Below are 26,062 nucleotides of genomic sequence, written 5' to 3'. Positions count from 1 at the left end.
TTCAGTATGGCTAATAGTAAAACAATGGAACGTCTTTGCTCATTATTGATAAACTAGTTTGATTCTTGTCCTCATGTTGAATATCAAAGTCTAAACATATAAAATTCCCATTTTATGGTCAAAAGCACATCAAAAACAAAACCATACATCTTTCCTGAAGTGTTATCAACAGACAAGAACTACAAAAAAATAGCTGTAAACATTTTAACAAATATACTCTTTATTATTAGAAGTTACATATTGTATCAATGATGACATAAATGTATTTTCTGACCCATAGATACCAATCAGCATGTTTAATTCATCTCTTGTCTCCTCATCCAGCCAGCCTCAATCACTTTTCTCTAATTATCACATGTACCTATTAATTGGAAGAAATTGGACACTACTACGTACATTCAAAATTGTGTTTTTTAACCTAAGTACAATTATAGTTTGGGATTTTAGGCAATAGTAATTTTTGCTTTTTCTTTTAAGATGTAGCTGTAAGCCTGAAGTATATAAAGTTCAATATAAACCAGTTATACTCATAAGCCCTGTGAGTTTAAATTGTGACACCCCTTTGGAAAACTGATTATTAAATATGTCTGGGTCTCAGTCCCTCTTCCCCCTCCCTGTGCAAGATGTTTTGAGCCTGTGGTTCTCATCATTTACAAACTTAGTATTTGGGAAATCACATTTTATTTCTCTTAATGGTGTTTTAAAATACTTAGTGATAGTTGCTGGGCAAGACAGCATTTGTCGGTAGGGGACCCTAGCATAGGAGGGTTCTCCTTGCTGCCACATGTGATTAGGATGAAATATGATTAGAGGGGGCACTTTGGGATCCCATGACTGCAGTTTCTCTCAAATTTCTCTTAAATTGTTTTCAGAATGAGCATTACGGCATTACTTTTTTTATGCTTTCCTTATTTCTCAGCCTTGCACAAAAAGAGCCCGGCATGAGTTCCCTTTTGAAGAAGAGTATAGGTCAGCATTTCAAGCAGCAGTAGGGGCTTTGGACACAACTGAGTGGTTACTCCAACAGGCCCCTGCTCCAACCTGGCTGCCAGTGGAACTGGAGGCACTAAAAGAAAAGATTGAGAAGCTAAAATGCTGTATACCTGAGGGTAACATATGAATGGACTCTGATTGATTCTTCATCAACCATCAACGCCTTGCCTAGATGTATTGTAAATGAAATTATGAATGTAAATTATGTTTGTACATTTTCATTGCACATATAAAAACTTTTATAAATGTGAAAATAGTCTTTATTTGACACAGAACAAGATGGGGGATGTTTCTCATTGAGAACTTTGGTACAGTGTAATACACGTGAAACAGTAACTGCCCAGGTAGGTCCAAAGGAGGGACCTTTCTTTTACTCAGATGATAAACTGTAAACAAATAAATAAGTTGCTTAAGGAACCTTAGCATTTTGAAGTTAGAATTTACAGCTAGACTTTTTTTTTCAGTAAGTCATTATTTCATAGTAGAGCTTACTCTTTTAAAGGAATGGCACAAAATTAAGCTTACCGGCTTGAATTTATTTTCTTTATTTCCAGAATTTTCCTGGAAAAAGCACTTTAGCTACTTACTTTTCATGGAACTGGCCTCGATCAAGTGCACACAGGCTCTTCCTAGAATCTGGAACTGAGAGCTTTCTGCCACTCACGGCTTAGTCAGCAACTCGAAGTTGTCTCATGCTTGAGTTAGTTGGCACAGACTGCAAAAAGAGCTTCTGGTTTGGGGAACTCGGGCTGCTTTGGGGTTTAACATCCATGCAGCTTGCTTTGAGGTATTACTTCTTTTAGAATTCTTCCTGAAGTTTAAGCTCTCCCTCATTGTCACCAGTTGTTATCTTCCCAGGTCAGCTCTTCTTCTTCCCAGCCTTCTGCCTCTCCCTGCAACAGAACACACCGACTATCTGAGACAAACTATATACCCCGAGCATTTAAAAATGACCCAGAAGAGACCGACGCCTCCCAACCAAAAGCTAAAGCGAGAGATTGCATTGGTTGTAATGCTACATGCCACATCCATTGGAAAGTAACTGTGTAGTCCAGTAAAACTGGTCAGATTCCTAAGTCAAGGAGTTACTTGTACAGGAGGTAGACCTACACATGGTATAACAGAAATGGAGGTTTCTTTTAAAGACTTAATTTGATGTGTATGGTGTCTCGTGCATATGCATTTTTATGCACCACGTGTGTGCCTGGTGCCTGTAGAGGTCAGACAGCGCCTGAATCTCCTGGAACTGGAGTTACAGACAGTTGTGAGGCATTTTAAGGGTGCTGGGACTCAAACCTGGGTCCTTTAGAAGAATAGCCAGTACTGTTAACCACAGAGCCATCTCCAACCCCAAGATTTTAGTTTGGCAATGTGATTATTTAAACAGTTTTGAACTATAAACTTCGTACATGACAATAGCTGTCATATCAATAGGTTGGACATGCCTGAGGGATCAGTGTTGTTGTTGTTTTTTTCAATAACCATGAAAAATCATTTATAGGAACTGGTTTTATTGATTCTAGGTTTAATTTGATCATTTTAATTAGCTATGTATGATACCTTCATTGAGAAAAATGCTTGTTTATTGTTAACTAGGACCTTAAGGGAAACCCTGATTAGCACATTTAGTAAAAAGAATGAACTCACCTCAGTCAGTTCTGTTGCAGCAAATTTTGAGGAAAACTGCATCACTGTGGAAACGTCGTCCTTGTCGGGGACCATCACTTCTGTCCTCAGTTCAGGCAAAATAAGGAAAGTACCTGAAGGTTTAATATCTGGGATCATATCTGCAAACCAGTCCAACTCAGGATCTTGTACTGGCTTCTTTTTTACCTGTATGGTGAACTCTTCTCCTAAACCAAGTTGTGACCGAACTTTAAGGGGTCTTTCTTGGGACGCTTCTGGTGGTCTAACGTCCCCATGCTGTGTGTGACTGGTCTTTGAGGAAGGGCTGCATTTCAAAGACGTAGAGTGCTGAGTGGGAGGAAGCCGTGCTGCAGTGGGCTTCTGCTCTCCTGAGGTAACAGGCGTGGCAGCAGAGGCGGCAGCCACTGTGTCTACTTGGGTACCAGAGCTAGACTCACAGTCATCCCAGCACTCCTCTGCCTTCAGATTCCTGTGCTGGGACTCCGCACAAGGCTCGTGGGGCCGCATCTGAACACTGGCAGTTTGGTGCTCGGACTCCTCAGGCTCACTCCAGTCAGGCCACTCCTCAGGCTTACTAGAACCTGCTGGGAGGTTTCCATTGTCCTCTGAGTTGATTTTCACATCTGAGATTCCATTCATAGGGAATTTAATAGAGTGAGAAAACTGATCACCTATGGGATGTCCAAGAATTAGTCTCATAAAATGTTAAGAGTAAGCAAGCATAAAGTCTAATTACTTAAAAATATCCAAATACACTTAAACTCAAAGGAAGCAAACATACTATGCCACAATTAGCTCATCATTAGATCTTGGACTAAATATTCTCACACTCATTGGCATAAGTCTCTACATAATACAGATGCAGTCTTACCTAGTAATTGTATCTAAAAATGGATGCTCAAGTAAGTTGTTTTAAAAGTTTTTTACTGCGGGGTCTCTCCCACATTCTGGGTGGTGAATGCCACAGTGCAGGTGTGGAGGCAAAGGACTGCCACGTAGTTGGTTCTATTTTATCTGGGTTCCCAAAATTGAACTTGGGGTATTATTAGCCTTTTACTGCAGGTGCTTTTAATTCCTGAGCCATCTCTCCAATCCACTTTATTTTTCAAAGATTCACTTTTAATTACGTGTTTGTCTGTGTGTAGGTATACACAGGTGAGTACAGAGGCTAGAAGCATTGGATTTCCAGGACCTGGAGTCAGAAGCCAGTGCTAGGGACCAAACTTGGGTTTCCCTACAAGAGTAGTTTGTTCTTTGAACTGCTGAGCCATCTTTCCAGCCCCCAAATAAGTCTGAAACACATTTTCTTAAATGCTATCAAGGTGCTAAGAAATCTAGGTTTACTCAGCTACCACTTCCTCATACTTATTTGCAAAACATTTTCCGCTACGTCTTTATTAACATCTTTACAACTCTTTATTTTTGGTACATTTATGATGCAGAAGACATAAAAATACTAAAGCATCTGATATAAAAATGAATTCAAGTAATGTTATTATGTAGAAAGGCTAGGTGTATAACCAACAGTTAAAGAGGTGAAAAGAGAAGTACAGAGACATTCCAAAGTGCACTTAATTTTCAAAATTTAAGCTTAATATTCTCAGGAACAGAACGAAGCCACAGGAACCTCAGTTAAAATTCTTACCTGGCTGTAGAAGAGTATTGTAACACTCTTCCTGTATGTGCTTCTTGCTGTTGATGGGCGTGTTGCCAGAAAACAGCCATTTAGGAAATGAGTTAGAAGAGGGGTTCTCTGAGATGTGTGAGGGCCTACTCTGCTGGCTGTAGACAACATGCATGGGAGAACCTGGAGAAAGTGAAGGGAGAGAATGGGCTTACTGATCTAGCACTTGATTGGTGAGCAACAGCCAGGGGGAATGGTATATGTAATACAGAAAAGAATATCAGTATTTGACCAAAACCCATTGTTAATGGTCACCTGTCTCTGAAGGTGGGTTTCCTACAAGAGTAGTTTGTTCTTTGAACTGCTGAGCCATCTTTCCAGCCCCCAAATAAGTCTGAAACACATTTTCTTAAATGCTATCAAGGTGCTAAGAAATCTAGTTTACTCAGCTACCACTTCCTCATACTTATTTGCAAAACATTTTCTGCTACGTCTTTATTAACATCTTTACAACTCTTTATTTTTGGTACATAAGACAGGTTGTGTCTACTGAACATGGTGGGGATGGGACAGAACTATGAAGCATAACATAGATAAAATTTTTAGGAAACCTTGGTAAGTTATAGTTCTTAAAATCATTTTGGTAGCAATCTAAGCCCTTGCTTCTGACTCTTTTAAGAATAAAAGGCTAGTATAAGAGTACAGAGTGAACAATATTAATAACTTAATACCACAAAATTATAATGCTGAAAATAATTAAAATAAGTTATGCTATGGATATCCGACCTTGAATGAGGAAGCAGCTGTCTTTAACAGTTTACCAGAAAGCATATATTCAAGATTGGATATTGATCAGAAAGATTTAGTAAAATTACACTGAGTATTTCCCCTACCTTAAAGCTAGGGTAAGGGGAGTCAACTGTCATAATAAGGCTTCAGCTCTCTCTAGCACCTCTCTCTTCTTCACCCTCAGCCCTCAGGGCCTAGCACTACAAGCCAAAGAACTGCATTAGAGAGACCAGAATTTTGTAATGAATTCAAGGTCATACAAAGTAACAAAAAGGCAATGACATTGTTGATATAAAGTTCTTGTGCTGCCTCCCACATAGAAATCAAAGATTTCCTGAAGTACTCAAAATAGCTTTTATCCAATAGTCCAACAAAAATCAAAAGAACTTAAGGATCCAGCGTTAAAAAGAACAATGGTCTTTAATAGTCCTTACTAAAATTCAAATATATCCTCTAACCCACAAAGTTTCCTTCTGAGTCTGACTTATCCTATGGTAGTGGAACTCCATATAATAATGATGCATCCCCAAGGATATTTATGGTACTACAGATTATAGACTGGTTAAAAATCTAGCAGTGGATACAACAGCTATGGCTATAAATCACTGAATTGGATTCAGTGAAATAGGTGTAAAAGTGAGGTTTTTCTGTATTGACCTCGAAACACATCTTTAATATACAATACATGAAAATAAGCTATAGAGCTGGGCACAGCATTATTAAATATAATCCTATAAAATCCACATATATTGAGTGTGTAGTTTCTGTATCCCTTTGTGGGTTTAAAAAAGAAATTTTACTGAACCATTAAAGGTCACTTTGTATCCAGTATGAGAGTCTGAAAAGGGAAACTGAACTATCCTCATGCTTGACCATTTACCTCAAAATAAAACCTGTATCATAGAATAATAAAAACTTACTAAAATAAAGTTGAATCTTACCTTCAGGGGAAAGGTCACTAGTTTTGGTAAAACTTGGAGCAGTACGCTTAAAGATCTTGGTTCTTTCTCCACCCACAACCACTTCTGGTCCAAGTAGAGATACCAGCACCGCCAGGCTACGAAGAGTAACTGCCACAATGGAATGGCTGGTGTCACGAAGGCCCAGTAGTACCTAGGAGCAAAACTGGTCATGAGTGCAGACAGCCACTACCTCTGCCTCCTGGAGAAGCGCAATTGGCCTGCAGCCATAATGCTTTAAATAAATAATGTTTTCGTAGACATTCCTCAGCAGTTCAACTTACTATGGGAAAGAAACAATGTTTTGTCCTTCCAGCCCATCATGGATTGCCAACCCCACTCCCAAATAGGCAAATTATGAGCCAGCCCCAGAGCAAAGGCTCCATGAAAACGGGTGTGGACTGCCTGATACAGCTGCCCAACAAGATACATAAACTAAGTATCATTTCTGGGAGCATCAAGGCTTATAATTTGCAGGCCCTTAGAAGCAAGCAGCTGCACCTTGATTTCCCACTTTAGTTTTCCAGTGCTTCAGTATATTTTTGTTATTTTGATCTGTGCCATTGTGGTTTTTTTTTGGGGGGGGGGAATACAGGGTTTCCCTGTGTAACAGCCCTAGCTATCCTGGAACTCGATATGTTGATCAGGCTAGCCTTGAACTCCCGAAGTCTACACGGCATGCACCGCCACAGCCAGTTCTGATAATTTTTTATGGCATTAAAAAAATGATTACAAACCTTGGGCAAGCAAATCCTAACATTCCCTATGGTGGATAAACATTCCCTATGGTTGGCAATCACTGCTAACAATCTCATGTTCTCTGTGGTAATTATCATAATGTAATTATTGCACAAATGCTAGTGAAGGGCCATGGACCGGTCTGCTTAGGCTTGTTTTTGTCTTCTCATCCATTTACCTACAAGATGAGCAAACAGAATCATAGCTGCTCACAGACTAAGACTAAACATCTTATGTTAATTGACTGGTCAAGAAGACTGGAATGAAAATATAATTTCACCTTTTTATATCCTAGTAACTTTTAAACTCAATCACTGTCTCAAGGCTTTGAACTATTATCTGAAAACCTTCTTCCCTCCTTGCATTTCCTAAGGTGGCAGCAGTCTTGTGCACTCTCTCATCTTCCCACTGCCAGCGTGGTCCTAACCTGTGGCAAGATGACTTTCTTCAGCTGTTCCTGCGTGAAGTGCTCCACGTAGGCTTCGATGTGGGACAGTAATACCATCCGCACATGCTCCTCGTGGACCTCGAACAACTGGAGCAGCACAGGGACCACCCGTGACTGGAAGAGTGCTGGCGAGAGCAAGCACGGAGTCTCTCCTGGTGCGTTCTCTACCCGGCATCAGAAGGTACAGACAAGTCATTCAGGGGAAAGGGTCGTCAACTGAGTCCAGAATTTTACACATATTTTATCTATCTGTCTAGAATTTTAAGCCCCAAGCTAAAGGGATTTCTTATGTGGATTCAAAATTACTTAAAGGCTTTACTGTCTCAAGTGCTGCTGCATCCTGTCTGGCCCTGGTTAGTGGGTGGGGCAAAACTCATCTTTAAAGAACACTGAGATGATTCACGGGTTCTCCCTCAAATCCAGTGAGGATGGAGAGCTGTAAGGGAACATTCAAGACTAAATATGTTCAACCCAGAAAAAAAATTCAATTTTAAATTGAAATTAACTACTCATAGTATCTGTTGGAATGACACCATTTAAGGCAATGAACTCGGGGGGCAGGAGAGATGGCTCGTTAGTTAAGAACAATGGCTTTGCAGAGGACTCAGGTTCAGATTCCAGCACTCAAAGCGGCTTACAATAATTCCTAACTCCAGTTTCAGGGGATCCAGTACCCTCTTGTATCTTCCATGGGGACCAGGCATATATGTAATACACATACATATAAGTAAAACACTCATATACATAAAATTAATTTTCTTTTTAAATTTAAGAGAATGAGTCAGGCAGTGGTGGTGCAGGCCTTTAGTCCCAGCAGTTGGGAGGCAGAGGCAGAAGGACAGGTCTATAAAGTGAGTTATAGGACAGCCAAGGTTATACAGAGAAACCCTATCTCGATAAACAAACAAATGAATTCTTAAAGCAGGATTTAACCTAACTCTAAATTCTTTAGCATATTAAAAATAAGTTCTTTAACCTGATGTGTTACCATCCAAGACTATAGTCTTACAAATCTTATAAAGTTTCAAAGCAATTTCTTTGAAACCCACAGTTCCAAGAAATAAAAAATGGTCTTGGAGATTTTCAGCCTTTTTACTAAAAATACAACATGGGTTGCTTTCAGTAACTTAGAAAGCACAGGTCTAAGGATGACTGAAAAGATACCTGAGAACGTATGTCTTATCCATTAAAGGTTCATATACATACCATGTTGCATTTGTGTGTGCCTGTGTGTGTGTGTCTGTAACCACTTAGGATGTAAGATATTCCATAAAGATATTCCATATTTACCCGTGGGCTTTGGTACCTGAGTCAGAGTTCAAGCTATCATATTAGGGAGGAGTAGCTCTTCTGTGCCTTTAGAGGCAAACATTAACTTTAGAATACTGCAATATTACTCCATTCAAAAAAATGAACTAATAATTGCCAAACTCCTTCATAACTAATAACACTGGGAAAAAAATTCACCTTTCTTAGGGCCAAGGAGATACGGAAGAAAACTCTTAACAGCCACTGGCTCAGCAAACACCAACTGGTTAAGCAGAAGAGGCACCAATCTTGAAGCTATTAATTCTTCTGACAAGCAGCTCACTCTGTCCAGCAGAAATCTAACAGGAAAGAGATGGTTAGTCCCCAGTCTGGTCATGTGACCTCTGTTCTCTGCTCGCTGTGCTACTCATCCATCTACCTCTGGCTATTTGTTCTTTGACTTTTGCTTGTTACACACTTAGTGTTAATACACGGCCTTCCTGGGCCACTGCTCTACCGCCGCGTCTCCCGCCAGTTTACGCAGTCTCCAACCTCAATTCCAAGTGTTCCCTCCACTCCCTCACTGGCTCTTCCCCTCAGTGTCTCCTTCACTGGTCCATAGTACCCCTACACCAACCTCTTACCTGCTGACTGAACAATACATACTAACCAATCAGCCTCCTGTGTCTAAGCCTGCCCCCATGAACGGAATGCTCAGTAAAGAGAGATCTAGTTATCTCACGGACGCCTTCATCCCCTCAGTGGTTTCAATGCAAGAAGTCTACTACCTACAAATATCGTCTATGAGGACCACCTCTTACCTGTTCTTGTTTTGAAATTTGCCCTCCAGGAGGATTCAAGTGCTTGCCATTTGCTACACAAATCACAGCCTTTGTGTGTTCACTCCTGTTTCTCTGTCCTGAGACCTCCTTCCCAGCAAAGCAAGACTTGCACCCATCTTCACACTTAAGTTACCAGTCTAGCTATGCCTGCATTACCTGTACAACCTCTCCTGGGCATGCAGGAAAGTTCAGTAACCACTATGAAGTCAGAAGTCTGATCCACCCCTACCTAGATCACCAACATGCTTAACATAGGTTTAATTCAAGTTAGCAAACCTAAGTTTTTTCTAAACTTACTTGAAAAATTCAGTTTTTTCATCTTCACTTTTTAATGTCAAACTTCTCAAAAAATTCACAACTTCTAGAAAATCATTCCTAAATGCAGGGCAATAAAATAAAATAGGATAATAGATTAAAGGCATGTTAAGTATTGATGTTATTATCACAGACCATACCACCATTTTCAATGAAGAAATGTTCTCTATGTCATATGAAAGATTCAAAGTAGCTGATGAGATTTATGCAATGGAGCAAACCTAGAAAAGCCTAATGTCTTTATAATTCCAGAAACATCTGCCAGAGGCTATAAATGGAGACGCGCATGCTAGTGTACTTAAGGCTTCAGTAGCAAGCATACTTCCCCCAACTTTCCACTGACACAGGACACTGGCACGGGACTGTCGTGGGAAATGGCATAAACATTTCACAGAAGCTGCTGATTCCCAAGTCTCTCCTTTGGGAAGTGGAATTTCTGTAGGAGTCACAAGCATTTTCTCACTTTTCTGACTTTTGTGCTCAGGCAAGGTCAGTTTCTAAGGAATCCACAGGTGGTCCCAAACCTGTAATCTGTTCCAAGAGAGCATGGCTCACAACTTACCATACGGGAGCTATTGCATGGCAGTTAAGCACACAAGCTTGGCAGCCGACAAGGCATGCACAGTTACTACCTCCCTTCCCATGTTAACATCTCCATGTGACCCTTGGACAACTCATCACCAGGGCACTGACTTCCATGACTTCTTCCGCAGAGAAAAGTCACATGACTCTGACTTCTCCAAAACTTAATTCCCATTAGCCTGGTGTTGACCAGATGCTTTAATGAAAACAGTCTACTAACATACTTTTCTATGGTGCATGAGTTAAAACACAATGGAAAAATACACAAGAAACTCAGAAGACCTCTTTGTACTGCATCAGCCATTTTTCCGCTTTTCTGGAGCTGATTCACATCGCGTGCTGTTCCAGGGCAACACCTGCAGCGCTGTATGCAGCACCAGGAATATGTGTGCCTGTGAGCTTTCCTAGTTCATGTGTTCGTGTCTCACTGTAAATGGTACCATATATGGTCTAGAAATGTATGAGTATGTGTTCATAAACTTTAGCTTCTTATAAGGACAACTTGTTTATACTTCATGGACCGAAATAATAGACTATCTACATTTATTTTATGTGTCCATCACAATCTGTTTCTCCCTTTGATATTTCTAGGTTATGAAACTTGTCTCGGAGTTTCGATTTTTTAAACTTTAAAGATTCATGTCAAACCTAAGTGGACCTGTGCATCCTGAACCCGTCATCAGTGCCTGCCCAATCCTCTGCAGCAGAACCTAAGCACAGTGTCTTGAATCGAATGAAACTGGCTCAGCTGCCTCAGTGATGGGTGCTGACCTGCTTCATCCTGTGGCTTCCGACATTTACTCCTCACCACAGTGGATGTGTCAAGTGTGGGTTGGAGTGCTCTTTTGTTTTTTTTCCCTCTATATTAATACACATTTCTTAGAGAACTTGTATTACACATAGTGGTGACAATTTACTACAGTGAATTATCTTTGTAGAGATTTTATATCATGAGAAATAGAGGATTTCTAAGAATCATCTGCAAACACAAGAAAATACATGTTTATAATAATAATTGTTGAAAGACTTGTACATGTAAATATATACAATTGTATTTATCAATTTAGGAACTAAATGGAGGCCATAATCTGCTACACTGGAAAAAGTTAAAACCATAAATGGCAACTGTACTCCTGATAACTACAGGCACTAATTCAGTAGCAACCCCAAAATGTGCCTCTCTAGAGGTGGCTCATCTCAGGAGCAGCACAGCTGTCTTTTTCTCTGCTTCCTGCCAAGCTCTCTGAGTACAACACAAAAGGTTAGGTTTGCTAATAAAATTCATAAATGTGGAACTAAGGTGGGCACAAGGTCTGTGGTTAGAGAAGTGAAAGACCATATAATTAAAGTACTATTGACAATGCAATACCATCTGTGAACCCAGAAAAGTATTTACACTGTGTCCTTCTTCTAACTGACTTCTACATATTCTGGGACAAAGGAAACAGTCTACTGCTGAAGAAACACAACTTGCCCCCTCCCAACACGTACTAGAGAACATGTCCCAGTAATGCAGTGGCAGCAGACAGAGGCCACGTTTATCAATTAACATCTAACTGTAAACTATTCCACACAGATTAGTTTCCTTATAATCAAAATCCCTAGTGAATCTGGATAAAATTCCTTCATGACAGCTAAGAATTCCTAAAACTTTCTGTGATGGGAGCCTGAGAGGCAGCCAGTCTCTCTCCACCACGTCACCAGACGCCTCACCTGAAGAAGTCATGGGACAGTAGGGTGCTGAGCGCTGGTCGACAGGTCGGCGTGGGATTCAGTAGAGTTGAGTGCAAGGTCTGTAGGAAGCTGGAGAGAACACCCGCTGAAACTGAAATCCAGAGCTAAGTTAGTTCCAGTGCCTTCTCCCTCTTTCCGGACCTCTCTAGCTGGAGACTGACGAGAGCAAAAACCAACCTGCAAAAGCCCAAGCACACAGAGCCCCGCTGTTGCTGCATGACTGGCGTCGTGCAGGCCAGATCTGCAGCAGGTGCACAGCGCTGCCCTGCCAGCACAGCACACGGCCGCAGGTGCCTCCCTTCTGCATTCCCCCATTTCCTCATTTTAACCCACCATGTCCAAAATGGTGGTTCAAAAGGGGGCAGGTTTGAAGATCTTTCTTGGGCAGGTCCTTCTCAACACGGTGTTAACTGAATGCCTGTATTTTCAACTCTTATACACATTTGCCACATTTATAGGTGCATAACAACAATGCCTTAGAGCCTTAGGCTTTAATTCGCAAATATTCAAGTTGATAGCCAGAGCCTTCTAGTACCAGAACACTGCACATCATGGCAGGAGCTATACTGGCACTGGGGAAGTGTCAGCAGAGTGAGATAGGCCACTGAAAAGGACCTGATGTGGCACACACCTCAGTAACCTTCACCGGTGCAGAATTAATGTCCCAGAGTCCACCCCAGGGGAGTGGCACAGGCTGCCGAGCATGCCGTTAGAGAACACAGAAGGGAACAGAGGACTGTCTTTAAGTAGATGGGCTTTAGGAGGACACACAAGAAAAAACACTGAGTAAATTTTAGCAGAAGTAGGCCATTACATCTCAGTCACTAAGGGCATTTATTAGCCACAGGAGAACTCAATAATGAACTCTGAAGACAGTCCCATATGATGGGGACAGCCACTGTTCAAAATGCTTCCTACTTAAAATTCTTTTTTATTATTCATCTTTATGGAACCCCAAGCTTCTCCCCTTTTTGGTGCTGCTATCTGTCCTAAGTAAACAGTGTGGTGAGCGGCGGGTTCCCCACTACACTAAAGACTACAGTCCTTGGCGTTCACACGGAGCGGGTCGGGTGCTTTCCTACTTAGTCTATGCATGTGGCCATACAGCTCCAACTCACCCTGCTCATTCAAGATGGGGAGCAAGCTGTCCACCAGAGTTCCGAAGGAATAGGCATCTCGGGCATGGCCATGGGACTCGGGAAGGGCTGCAAATTCTGGAGACTAAATGCAGGAAGACTATTAGAACGAGAGGACAGCTGTATAAGCTGTCTCCAACATTCTCCCATGTTTGCATTAATTATACTCAATTCTAACTTGATGGTACCACACTCCACAGGTTATAAGAATTGTTAGTACACAGTATGTGACAAATTGGTACAATTGTATGTCAATTAAAATCGTAGGTCTCTCTCAATAATGGAAAAATTTTTAACCTATTAGTTGATGAAGAAGCTTATCAAAGATTTAAAAATATCATATATGAAAAAAGAGAAAATACTTATCTGTGGCTTTCTGAATTGTGTTTTACTGCAACCCAGGGTTAAAAATACTATACTATACACACACAATGAAAACAAAAGTTCATAAAACAATGTTTTTTCTTATACTCTGGCATGCTCAGTGATATTTTCAACATTTTCAAAATGCTGATGAACTGACTTAAAATCCACAAATCATCAGTTTTAAAAAAAATCCCTAGTCTATGCATATACACAGATTTGGTTAACCTGCGATCGCAAATCTTAGGTCTCTAGCTTACAGTTGGGCTTGCATTTCCTGTAGAGCACATTGTCTCTGGAGGTTGGTGCTTTATTTAGGGCTTGTAAAAACTGTGTAAAAGGCTCACCTTCTAGACTAGTAAATGGTCTTTTCCTCACCACGGTATTAACAACCCCTCTTGCACATGCCCAGGAGTTCCAGCTGTGAGCAGCTAGGAAGACGTGTGGCTGGGATGATGCAGAGGAAGGATGAGGCCACTGCTTCCCCCAGAATCACGGCCTCTAGCAGAGTACAACAACTTCTCCTGAAATAGATATGATGCTCTCGCCACACTGGGGCATCTCCACCTTTATACAAACACAGTCCATAAGCTGCTCTAACTGTGATAGTAAGATTAATCTCAAGCATTTTCAAGGTCATCACGAGACACCTCTGATTTAGTAAACTGGCAGAGGAAATGGTGAGGGCCTTAGTTTTCCACTGTTGCACAGCAGAGGCTGACTTAGTTTCACAACGGCATCTACTCACCATCTCCTCAGGAGGAATAGACGCTGGGTCTCTTACTGACTGGATACTCCTGAGAAACTAGACAAAGAAATAAATTAAGAAAAATAACTCATATTTGGTAACTTAATCTTAGTTCAATTTAAAAGAGAAACAAGCAGTGGAAGCGGGAGCCAGGAGACCTTTCGATCAGTGCCACACACCCCACTTCTGAATGTCCAGCCTTCCTAATTTGATGTGACTGTGGTCCCCAGCACAGCATGGGCGCAGGAAGCATCAGTGGCAGCTGTTCTTCCATTGGGCTTGTCATCAGAGGCCCCTGAACTACCCACTTTCCCACAGACAGACAGAATAACTGAAAGGTGCTTTGGTCAGATGTGGTCCATGCCTATAGTGGCCACTAGTAAGGAAGCTGAAGCAAGGTTACTTGAGCATATAAGCTCAAGGCCAGCCTGGAAAGCATAGTGAGATCCTTTTTTTTTTTTGGGGGGGGGGGGTCAGCACACAACAAAAATTTACCACCTATTATAACATGGGAATCATAAGTTTTGCTGTCACAAGACATTAAGGCTCAGACCATATGTCACAAGCCATATGTGAGGCTCATATGAGCTGTACAGATAAAAACAACACCCACTGAATAGGCACACCTATTCACCTATCCAAAGATTATTTCTGAAAAGCTTACATTTCCAAAATGCCATTTCTGGCACAAGGACTATGAGATGAATAGACAGGATCTCCTGTCCCCAGCCAGTGCTTACAACCTGGAGAGAAGCTAGCAGTTCTAATAGATGTGCCGAGCACCACGAAGCCCACAGTCGTGATTAATTCTTTCAGATGAGGAAGGATTCAGATGGACTTAGGCTCGATCTGTGTTTCCATTTTCTAGGAGGCCAACAGGAGGAAGAAGGCGGTTCGGCAGCAGAACCACATCAGAAAACAGGGAAGCATCTGAGCTGCTCCCCGTGTAAGCAACAGCTCAGGAGTATGGGGCTGTAGGTGCTAAACAGAGCTGAGGTGGAATGGGCAGGAACTGTGAGGAGCTGTGTGCCCCATGGCAAAGAATTCATGCTATGGACTACAGACTAATCAGATCGGAGGTGAGTTCAGAGAAGAAAGTGCAACAGAGACAGAGGTAAGGAGGGGGTATTTACAGAACTGGCAGCATCAGAACACAGTACCACTCATGAAGGTCTAAGGGTAGAAACAGCCCAAGAAGATAGACTGAACCAACACATCAAAGGGAGAGTGTCCCCATCTTTTGGAGGACCTGAAGCCAGTTCCCAGCACCCACGTAAAGTGACTCACAACTGCCTATAACTCCAGGTACAGGGGATCTGACATCCTCTGACATTATGGAGTGATTTTTTTATTTCTTTTAGAAAAAGTGAGTCAGGAAGCACATGCAAACGGTGAAAGAAACAGAACAGAGAATAGAGCAGCTGGTCTACTAGGGGTGAATGTATAGCAAGTTCCATGGCAACAACAACTTCACCCACACTCCACACAATATAGTGTCCTGACACGGGGCAGCTTAGACAATGTCCAGTGACACTCCTGGCCTCGTAATAGCAGCTGCTATCGCAGGAGGAGATACAAAGTCCGACACAAGAAACACAAAAAGCCAACCTTAGCACTGAGCGTCATAATGAGGCACAAAGTAGCTATGGGAACAGAGAGGCGGGCAGCTGGCTTCAATGTTGAATAAACCATTTACCTCTCAGTCTTGGGCTCCTTACATACTAAATGATACCGGATACATGAACCTCAGAACTTCTGAGCAATAAACACTACAATTTTCTGAACATGAGCTTTAACACAGAGTTCAGCTCTTCAAATCTACAATCCTAACAGTTAAGGACACTGCCGGGGCGCGAAACCCACCCCGCATCACCATCACTGGCTCACCTTGCCGTGGCCTGAGGAACTCTGCACACAGTTTCCACGCCTCCGAGCTTCCAGTGCCCACCCCACATCACCATCACTGGCTCACCTCTGCTGTGGCTTCAGGAATTCTGCACACAGTTTCCATGCCTCCGAGCTTCCAGTGCCCGTCTTCACTCACAAAAATAGAAGACAAGCAGACATTGTTGTGTGTCAGATGTCCCTGGGAAAGAGACAAACAGAAAAGGAACAAGAGTGACACCCCAAAACCTGAAGGTTTTAAACAATTAAATACTAGTCACCACACACAGTGCGATGTGGTCTTTGGCACCTGCAGCATAACCAATGGAGCTGTGCTTAAATGAACAAACCAGACGCAGCTAAGAAAGGAAAGGCTCTGCCTAGCGCCCCCACCTGACAGGAAGGTCGTGAAGACACCAAAATCCTATGCACAGACAGCATCACTCCCATTTCCTGGGAATTAGGAGCCACACACGTCCTTAAACATCCACAAGTCTCCACGGCCTGGATCAGCTGCTTCAGTACCTTAAATAAAAGGTACAGGGGCTCCCACAGATTATGTCCCTTTCCCCTTAAAGTCTCTCTTGCCTGTAGGCTGTCATGAACCCAGACCACTCCACCCGAAAGCCTGGCAGTCAGGAGGCATTAACAACATCCCACCAGAAAAGGGAGAAATGGAATGTCAAGAACCACCACCCACCACAGAAGAATCTAGTTTAAAACTATAAAAAAAAAATAGTACACTCAAATAAATATGAGGAAGGAGAAAATGAAACCAGGGTTTGAGTAGTTAAATTTCTTTTTCAAGCCAAAAATCATCCATTCCAGGACACAAAAAGTACACTAGATATTCTACTCACAAGATCCAATGTGTACACATTTTATACAGAAGACTCTGATATATAGTAAAGGAAGGTTTTAACAGTATAATATGCTTCCATTGGGAAAAATAGGAAAATAAACATAAAATATTTGCTTGGCATTCACACAAAATTTCTCTGGAATAATGAATGCACTGAGCACCACAGTTGTCTCAGAGGAAGATTAGATCCAAGGATGGGACAGAGGGTTAACACGCCTTCTAATCCTGCTGCTTTTCTATTATAGATAGATTTTCATCAACAAAAAAGACATTCCTCCCCAATGAAGCATTAACAGTTCTTGCTGTCGTGTGAATCTCGACAGACGCTGAAATTCTAAGAAATTATAAACTGCACATGACAAACAGCTTTAAGATGCTGAGAGGCCTGTGGCCAGCATGTGTAGCCTGCGCTGCTGCCGTCCCATCTCTGCAGACTGCTAAAGATATAATGCTTCAGAATGGACACCATACAGTGACAGCTCAGAACAGTGACAACAAACAGACCAGAAGTGAGCACAGACCCGACATCTATCCCAGAAATCACCAGAGCCAAGCTTACTAGCCAACCATGGGGCTGTCTCCTCACTAGATTCACCCACCCATTTCTTCTGAAAAAAAATGGTTATTTCTTTCTTTGAAATCTAGAGTGGAGCAGAGCTTCTGAAAACAAAGAGGGGCTTTGGTCCATAGCAACGGCTGGCTGCCCTTTCTCTTAGCCAGTCCTGACTGGCCATGTTTAGATAAAGACTTAAACAACAGGGAGACAGCAGACGGAAAGAAAACTGTGTAAATAACTGCTCAGGGACAGACAAGTAGCTGCTGAGTCCACAAAGCATCTGCAGGATCCCTTGTTCCTTCCACTCCGGCTGTTTCTCTCTGTATCGGTCTCTAAGTACCACCGCCCAGAGGGTCACTTCAGTCCCCATCAGTCAGTCCACTTACTCTGTCATGAAGGAAGATAAGAGCCAGCAATACGTCATAGATTCCAGCACAGACTTCTGCAGGAGACAGGGTTTCCAAAGCCACTTCCAGAGGCTGCACTCTCTCAGTGACGAGATGAATGCCATCTGCTTCCACAGTACAAGATAAAAATCTTAGCAAGCAAGGGTGACGAAGGGTCTTTAAGTGCTTTAAAATACAAACAGAGAGTTGATGAAGTTAATGACTCAAGCCACATTAGTTACAGTTTCATACGCACTGTAATAAAGGCATGCTTTTTGTTGAAAGTCCTTTAACTTCCCTATGCTCTCCCAGATTTCAAGGATAAAAAAAGAATCCATAACCTGTTCTAAGTTGAATAAATTTATTCAATTTACCAATGCTTAAATAATTCTACAGAGACTTCCTATTCCCTCATAAGTCCCTGGAGCTCTCACGCCCTCCAACTATCATTGCCATGCAATTGGAATGAAATGCCAGAAACGGCCAAGAACTCTGCAAAGTGCCCAGGTTATGGAGCAGAGTCAAGCAGCTGTGAAAATGAAGCTCAGCTCTCCTCCTGTCACGAATCACACACTAACAGCAGGCCTCAGGCACGGAGTAGGGTAGCAAGGGTACCAAACTGACCAAAAATCTCCGTATCTCTCAGGCTAGACTCAGAAAGGAACCTAGGGAGGGCAGAGACGAGACCACTGTCCCAAAGGGTGGAGAGCTGGCGAAGGAAAGGCCCCATTTTCTGCACAGCTATAAATCTTCAAACTCTGGAGTCAGCAAGCAGGCACAGGGAAAGACCTAACCGGAGGAAGGAATTTGAACTACTATTCATGGGAACTTGAGGTCTGAACCTAAGGAAGGTTAAATTGGTGGCAGAATCAATAATCTCTGCCACGCAACATTAAAATATTCAAAAGGGAATTCAAAATATATTCAGCCTGAGAATGTGATCCATTTTTAATGGGAAATTATTAGAAATTAAAAACTCAAGGTAGGAATTCATTAACCATATGAATATGCCATAGTACAGAGTAAGGAAATCTGAAGCTATTAACCAATCCAAGGAATAAAAAAAGTTGCTTGTTTTAATGATTAGCACCAGAGGAACCTGTGTGACAATAACAAAAGGTCTAATACAGGTAATGAGGTTCCCCAAAAAGGGGAGAACAGGGGCATAAAAAAGCATAATTACTAAAAATATAAACTCTGGAGACAGTGGGCCCCAGTGGAGCACCCAGGCTCAGGTATCGGGCAGACAGGTGGAAATGCAGGGCAGAGTTCAGACAGTAAGTCTGGGCAGTTATTGGTTTGGGGTACACTCCACCATGAAGAACATGTGCACTTGAGAATGCCAGAGAGCAGCTGAAGAACAGCTGTGCAGCTGTGCTGGAGTCCAGTGGACTTTGGGACCACTTCTAGAAGCTCGTGATTCCCATGAAGCCTATCTGCATCTGGACTGCAGCAAACCACAGTAACCACATTCTTAGACTGTTTCACTTCTTACAGACTGTAGGCTACAACTGAACTTGAGTCCCTGTGAGAAGACTATGCTCTTAGTTACAGTTGATGCATTTAAGATAAAATGTGGTCTAACAGACATTGCTACCATTTATACTGTTCTGTGACAAACCAAATGGCTGCATTTCTTCTTCCAGAGGCCAACAGTATAGTATGGTTGTTATTTTTAATTTATAGTAGAGAAAGAATAGAATTGTTTCCTCGTAATAACTGAATCTCTCAGAGGTAGGACCAGGAACCCACCCTAGAGGCAGCTGCTAACGGCAGTTGCTTTAGTACTTGTGTATCTAGGGCATGACATCCCCAAAGCAACATGTCATGCCATATACTTCTTAAGTGCTATGGCCAGTTCTTCAGACTCGAAGACATCCTGGTAACACCAACTCATCCCAGATTTCTCAGTGTGGCTGAAGAAACAGGGAGGGGCTAGCTGCAAAGTTTCAGCCAGGACTTAACACGGAATCTAGAGACGACGGCGGAGAACTCTTTACTCTAAGCTTTAAAATTCTTTCAGCACAAAAAGTCTTCATCTCCAAAAGCAGATCTTTGGGATTTTTTTCTTTTACAAAAAGTATGAGCTGTGTTATTTTTACTTCGGGGCCCATATGCTACAAAAGGTAGTAATTAATAGTCTTAGGGATAGCAGGAACTAGAAAGATTGTAAGCATAAGTGCCTCACTGGCTACAGTCACTAAGTCATAGAAGACAACACACACTCTAACAGAGCAAGTCAGTGAACACGTTAAATGCTAACTGCACCTAAGAGTATAAAGTCTGACGTCTCCTCTTTTGTAAAGTCACAATAAAAATCATTAACAATACCTAGATGGGGTGCAAAAGAAACAAAAATGTTTTTTTTTGCCACGCACCGTGCCCCTGTGTCTGCGCTCTGTGCGCTGGCACCCAGTTCACGAGCTTCGGGCAAGGGGGCTGGAGGTTAAAATACACAGACACACACAGACAGAGAGACAGTGACACGGGTCCTCCTTGAATTCCCCAAGAATGCCCCTTTCCTTTATTGTGTTCAGGGGCAGATTATATAGAGATAGCCACGCCCCAGCCAAACCCACCAGAAACCACTCTCCTGCCATCAGGAACTCCTGAAGGTCTCGTGCTCAGAGCAGCTGTAGGCACTCAGATCAGGATCTGGGGTCTCACTGCTCCCAACAATTTTTACCCAGCATGTAGCACTCCCAGGGTGTGGGCAGGCGCACACACACAATGAAAACTGTGTCCTTTCCCACAGGAAGATGTCAAAACTGCCAATTCTGTGTTTAATCTAAGACATAACATCAAACAACTAATGAGTGTGAGCAATGAAATACCAATATTGCTAACATAATCTTTATAGCCATTAAAGAAATAAAGCACGTAAGCAGCTTATGGAATTATGTTCTCCATCTATGGACTCTTAAAAAGGAACTCATAGTGACACAGACCACTATTCCAACGAAACAGCTATCAGTTCAAATGGAAAACTTCCCAGTCCTATACAGAAACACTGCAGAAGGAACTCAGGAACACAACTGTGTTTTTCTCTAGAAACTCTCTGATGATGAGTTAGAAAATACGCGAAAGTTGGTTATCCAAGGAACTGCCAGCACACAGCACTGCTTTCTTTAAGAAAACAGGTTATTTTATTAGAGATATTCTTCCAAGGTGGGCTCATTCTTTTTCGGTGCTAGTTTTCCTTTTCTTTTTTACCTTTTTTTTTTTTTTCTTTTTTGGAGGACAGATCCACCTGCTCAGCCACGCCACGGGAGTACTGCACGACTGAGCCACCAGCCTAGGCCTCATTTCTTCTCTGTCACCGTCATACAGCAAACCGACTGCAGTGACACTCTCAACTAAGGGGCTAAAATGGATACCTCCAGAGTCAGTGACCCTGTAAGGTCTCTCACCAAGAACCAAAGGCAGACTAAACACTCTGTCTGTGACAGCCAATCTAACACACAAATTAAAAATGTCGGGGCAAGGGCTGGAGAGACGGCTCAGCAGGTAACATAAAAGAATACAAATAAAATTCTTTTTAAAATGCTGTGACATTACAATGTTTCGGGGCAAGAGAGATAACATAAAATTCCTAAAATACTATATTGTCAATACATCAACACACTAATGAGAACATCAATAAGCAGCATTTTTGTTACACTAGATTAATCCCATCTCTTAGGTCAGCCATGTGAAATCACCCGCCTACCATTCTCCTTAAAAGCCCTGTGATAAAAACCATCACAATGAGTTGTGTGACGCTCTTTGGCTGTGGGGATGGTGTGTTAGGGACAGAACAACTTTTTATGGGACACTGATAAGAAAATACCACTGCTTGTGACCACACCTCCCTCCATCTTTAGGAAGGTCACTGGAGAGGAAACAAGGTAATAAAAAGCCCTATGAAGATAACCCCATTACAGTACCTTGGCGGCTTTGTTAACCTTGTCTTCATTTTCTCTCTTATATACAAACACGGAGGCACTTTTCCCATCTTGCAGTGTGGCGGGATAAACAGCAAGTCCAGAGGGCAAGGTGAACGGCGACTCTTTCAGTGTATAGCTCTTTAAAGCACTGTTCTCTGATCCCATCCCTTCTGCAGTGGGGCAGTTCCTCCTCAGATCAAGCAGGTCTGAAACAGAGGAGAAAACATTACATATCTGCAATATAAGCCAAGCTGGCTCTCCAGCTCACACCGAAATGTCCATTCAAACTTACGTCATTTCTGCAGTGATGACAGCTTCATTTGATATCACAAATGGTCAACGAACAGCAAGTTATCAGGAATGCTTGTTAATTAACAACTAACAACTCCAGAGAAAATTTGTGCCACCAAACAGTCACAGGTACTTCCTTCCGCAAACCCAATCACACAAATTTTATAAAGGCTTGTAAAACTTTGCAGTTAAAAATAAAGTCTTAGCCGGTGGTGGTGGTGCATACCTTTAATCTCAACACTTGGGAGGCAGTCAGGTTGGTCTCTGAGTTCAAGGCCAGTCTGGTCTACAAAGTGAGTTCTAGGACAGCTAGAGTTCACAAAGAAACCCTGTCTTGAACCCCTCACCTCCCAAAAATAGTCTTTGTATAAATACAAATCTAATAGTCACGACACAAATCTCTCTTGACTTAGACTTTCCTTCCACTTGAAGAGCCACAGAATAATTTGTTATCTATGTAATGATGCTTAAAAAAGAAGTCTGTCATAGAATTTAAAACATGTATGGATGTATACACTTCGCAAGGAACACAAAATGCACTAGGGAAAAAGCTACAGAAAATCTAAGACTGTCAGTAGGTAAGAACTAACTTCGCTGTTTAGCAAACGCACTGAGCTCTTATGTCCCTAGCAATTTATTTTTCTTAGGCTCAGAGAAAATTGAGGAAGAGAGGGCTTGTAAAAGCCAGAGGAACAGGAAGTTTGCTGTGGTATTGTATCTACTAGAAAGCCAAAGAGGTGATACCATCCAGTTTCATTAACACGCCTGTCTAACTAAGACCTGAACAACGAGGACCCTAATGGACATGCTAACATGAAAGGATGAAAGCTCCCCCAACCCCAGCCAAAGAACTACAGCAACTGGGGAATGCTGGGAATCAGAAGTGTTCTTCCAAAGGGAAGAGTGCCCAACTGCAAGTCCAATAGCAAGTGGTCAACCCTGACATCATATATATGTGTGTGTGTGTGTGTGTGTGTGTGTGTGTGTGTATGTATGTATGCAGGAGAAAAGGGAAAGAGGGGAATGATATAATTAAGGTCTAATTTCAAAATATAAATAAAAAGAAGTGACATTAAGAACAATATCAAAATATTCAACAGCCTCCAGTTATAAGAAACACCCACTTTTGACTGGAACAACAGATAAAAACAGTTCATGCAGAAATGGAGAAAAGCAACTCCATTTATCTGGGGATGCATAGTGCTTGCTCAGTGAGGGTCTTCCTCAGGCGCCTGGTCAAAGTTAATGACTTGCTTCAGGTCAAAGAGCAGTCAACTCGCTGACTGTCTTCAGTGTCCACAACAGGAACAAAGGCGCAGACTCACCAGAACTGGGCAAGGCTTTTCTCCATCACTAGTAGCACATCTGAAGCTGGGGGGACCAGAGGGTGGAGACTGGGGCAGCAGGAGGTGGAACTGGAGCTATGTTGTAGGAAGGCAAGGGGGAGCAAAAACTTGGTTGCACCGAGGTAGTGAGTGGTAGTGGCATAACAAGCTCAGGCTGGGGGAAGGGCCAGACACACACCCGCAGCACCCCCATCTCAGACCTGTCTCAGGTCTGGAGGATGACGAGCTAGTTTCTGATAGTTTCTTCACTGACTAACTCTCTTAGAGTCCGTAGCTTTTCTGACTGGCCTACGCTCTTTGAGACCAAGCGCTATTTCCACTCTAACCCCTTCTTGAAACACCACAGGCAAGAGTTAGGGAAGGGTTACTTTTAAAAGAAGGTGGAGCTGGCCTGCATTCTTGGCTCATTCCAAAACAAAACTTTTCAAGATCAGCAAACAATAAAGGAAAAACAGAAGGAGGAACTACAAGGTGAGTGTCTGCCTGGCAGGAAGTCATGAGCCTGAGTTTCATTGTTAGTCCTCAAGGTTCATGAGCTATGCTATCCAAGGCAAGGACAATGGACATTTAATTTATTCATTCTCAATACTAAAACAGGCCCTTGTTGGAATACCAGGCTTTAGAATATCTATTAACCTTTAATTCAGTATTTTAAGTACACACGTGATAATAACTTGAGGTTTCCAAAAGGATTAGAAAGATACTAAAGCTGCTCATTTTTCACAGCAGTGTATTGCCTATGACCCTAAAAAAAAAAACCACTTTAAAAAAGGGATGACTCCGCTTCTACTGGAAACGGAATGCCTTGTACTGCTGTCCTGAAGGCTTGGCCACGGAGAGCTGTCTACTGACACCGACCTATGCCCAGTGCAGCAGGGAAAGGTACTGAGGACTGGATTTGACAACACCCTAACGTGGCCATTGGGTCTTCCCACCACGGTAGGGGCAGGGGCACTATTGACATAACCAGTACTTTTAAAACTGAGAACGTACTGGAATGCAAGGCACAAATAACACTCCGAGCTCCAAATATTCTTTCGTGGTTTCGGGAGTGTGGAGGAAAATATGAAATAGTGCCGCGTAGATTTGAAACGGAAAGTCACCTGAAGGTAGAAAAGGCTATTCCAATATGGCACAGACAAGTTACAGAATACACTTCTGCTTTCTACAGTGAAACGTTGAGTTGACAGTCTCCTCGGATGTGAATATTCACCATAGCTCTCTTTATAAAAAAAAAAAAAAACCTCGTTTACTTATTTTCCTCTAACCTTCTTTCTTTGCTTCAGGTGAAGCTTCAGAAGGGACCACCTGTGGCTGGGAAGCACCCTTGCCTAATTCACCGGGCAACATCTAGACTCAACCATAAAACCTGTGTCCTCTGAGAGAATTATGTCAGTTCTCCCAACAATCAGAGATTCTCTTGGCTCCCGTTTCCTTAGCTTCAAAGTGCCAAAGCTTACACCATTACCCCGAGAATCCTGAGACTATGCCTCATCCGCTGGCACTTAGCTCTTGGATGATAAACCTAGCAGCCCTGTGCTTTGATGGGTTTCAGCCATGGCCGTTCCCGGTCAAGAACTCAAACCACAGTGCTAGGTGATCATGTCTCTGCTGTCTAAAAGTACCCTGCCTGACGTCAGCTCAGGATACACACGAGTCCCTCAAACCAGCGGTAACTATGATCACCAATTTCTGCCAAAAAAAAAAAAAATGACTTTGGGAGAAAAGCGTCATTTTTATTCTACGCAAAAAGCCCCTGGGGGCCTGGCGCTGTCTGGGACCCTGCACCGCGCGACCTTCCTGCTAGACTCCAGGCCCGGCCGCTCTGCTCTCCACCGAGCGGGGGGTCACCCGAAAAGCCAGGGAGAGGGCACCCCGAACACGCCGGAGCAGGCGGCGCTCAACCGGCCGCCCCAGCGCTCCCGCGAGCGGCGACCCCGCTCCCGCCCTGCCGCCCTGGTCGCTCGGCTCCCGGTTACCTGGGGGCGGCGGGAGAAGGCTGGCGGCTGGCTCCGACGCGCAGGCCTAGGCCCCTCCACCCACAGTCTCCCGAGCACCGGGCTCAGACAGCACCACCAGGGCCCGGAAACGGGTCAACAGACCGGCCTCCAGTTCCTCCGACGCCACCACCGAGGTGCGCGAACCCGGAACCGAGCTAGAGCGGCCGCGCAGGTGATGCTCGGGCCCGTGTCATCTTCAGGGCTGGGCGCCGGGGAAGCCTGCGCGGCGCGCCTGCTCTCAGCGGCCTACTCTGGCTGCAAAGAAACCCGTCTGCGTGTGTTTTTAACCTTGATTGCACAGGTGTCCTAGTTTAATGTTTGGGGTTTTAGCCGGCCTGAGTGGAGTTCATTTCCGCCCGGATCCAAAATGGCCAACTCTGGCTTCAGACAAGTACGATATTAAAGGGGCGGGGCAAAAGGAGAGGAGTTTGTGGCTGAGCCAGAACTTTTCTGGTAGTGACTTGCCGCATCCAGGCCATCATGATTGGCCACGCTACCTGGGAAGGTATTTTTTTTTTTTTCAACTACTGGTGATTCAGGCTTTAAGACTTAAGGTTTCAGATGGAAAGCCTGGGATCAATTCAGTGGAAAAATAAAATTAGAAGGAATTTCTTTGGTCCTCAAGACCAAAGAAGAGTGGAAGGG

At 43.0% G+C, this 26,062-nt stretch overlaps 2 protein-coding genes across 7 annotated transcripts in view; one reads left to right on the top strand and one right to left on the bottom strand.

The window, feature by feature from the left end:
- Firrm (FIGNL1 interacting regulator of recombination and mitosis) overlaps positions 1–1,120 on the top strand; it is a 42,804-nt gene extending 41,684 nt beyond the window's left edge. For all 4 annotated transcript variants that reach the window (XM_075988449.1, XM_075988450.1, XM_075988447.1 and 1 more), the window contains one exon: positions 920–1,120. In XM_075988449.1, the coding sequence (XP_075844564.1) occupies positions 920–1,120 (201 nt within the window). The remainder of the gene's footprint in view (positions 1–919) is intronic.
- Scyl3 (SCY1 like pseudokinase 3) lies at positions 203–25,751 on the bottom strand. 3 transcript variants are annotated; one of them, XM_075988452.1, is made up of 14 exons: positions 25,397–25,751; positions 21,781–21,986; positions 17,855–18,040; positions 16,139–16,252; positions 14,167–14,223; positions 13,038–13,140; positions 11,899–12,010; positions 9,586–9,663; positions 8,666–8,805; positions 7,178–7,362; positions 5,995–6,166; positions 4,286–4,447; positions 2,641–3,311; positions 203–1,886 (listed from the first exon to the last, which is right to left on the bottom strand). In XM_075988452.1, exons 2-14 carry the CDS (start codon positions 21,943–21,945, stop codon positions 1,830–1,832), a joined length of 2,202 nt encoding a protein of 733 aa, XP_075844567.1. In that variant the 5' UTR covers positions 21,946–21,986; positions 25,397–25,751; the 3' UTR covers positions 203–1,829. The 3 variants fall into 3 exon arrangements, with proteins under 3 accessions (XP_075844567.1, XP_075844568.1, XP_075844569.1); XM_075988453.1 differs by lacking the exon at positions 4,286–4,447 and having other exon boundaries at positions 25,397–25,750; XM_075988454.1 differs by lacking the exon at positions 25,397–25,751 and having other exon boundaries at positions 17,855–17,979; positions 21,781–21,863.
- Between the last annotated feature and the right edge of the window lie 311 nt (positions 25,752–26,062).

This window comes from Microtus pennsylvanicus, chromosome 10 (genome assembly GCF_037038515.1).
Source record: "Microtus pennsylvanicus isolate mMicPen1 chromosome 10, mMicPen1.hap1, whole genome shotgun sequence".
NCBI classification, from domain to species: domain Eukaryota; kingdom Metazoa; phylum Chordata; class Mammalia; order Rodentia; family Cricetidae; genus Microtus; species Microtus pennsylvanicus.
This window is presented reverse-complemented; position numbering and strand designations above follow the sequence as displayed.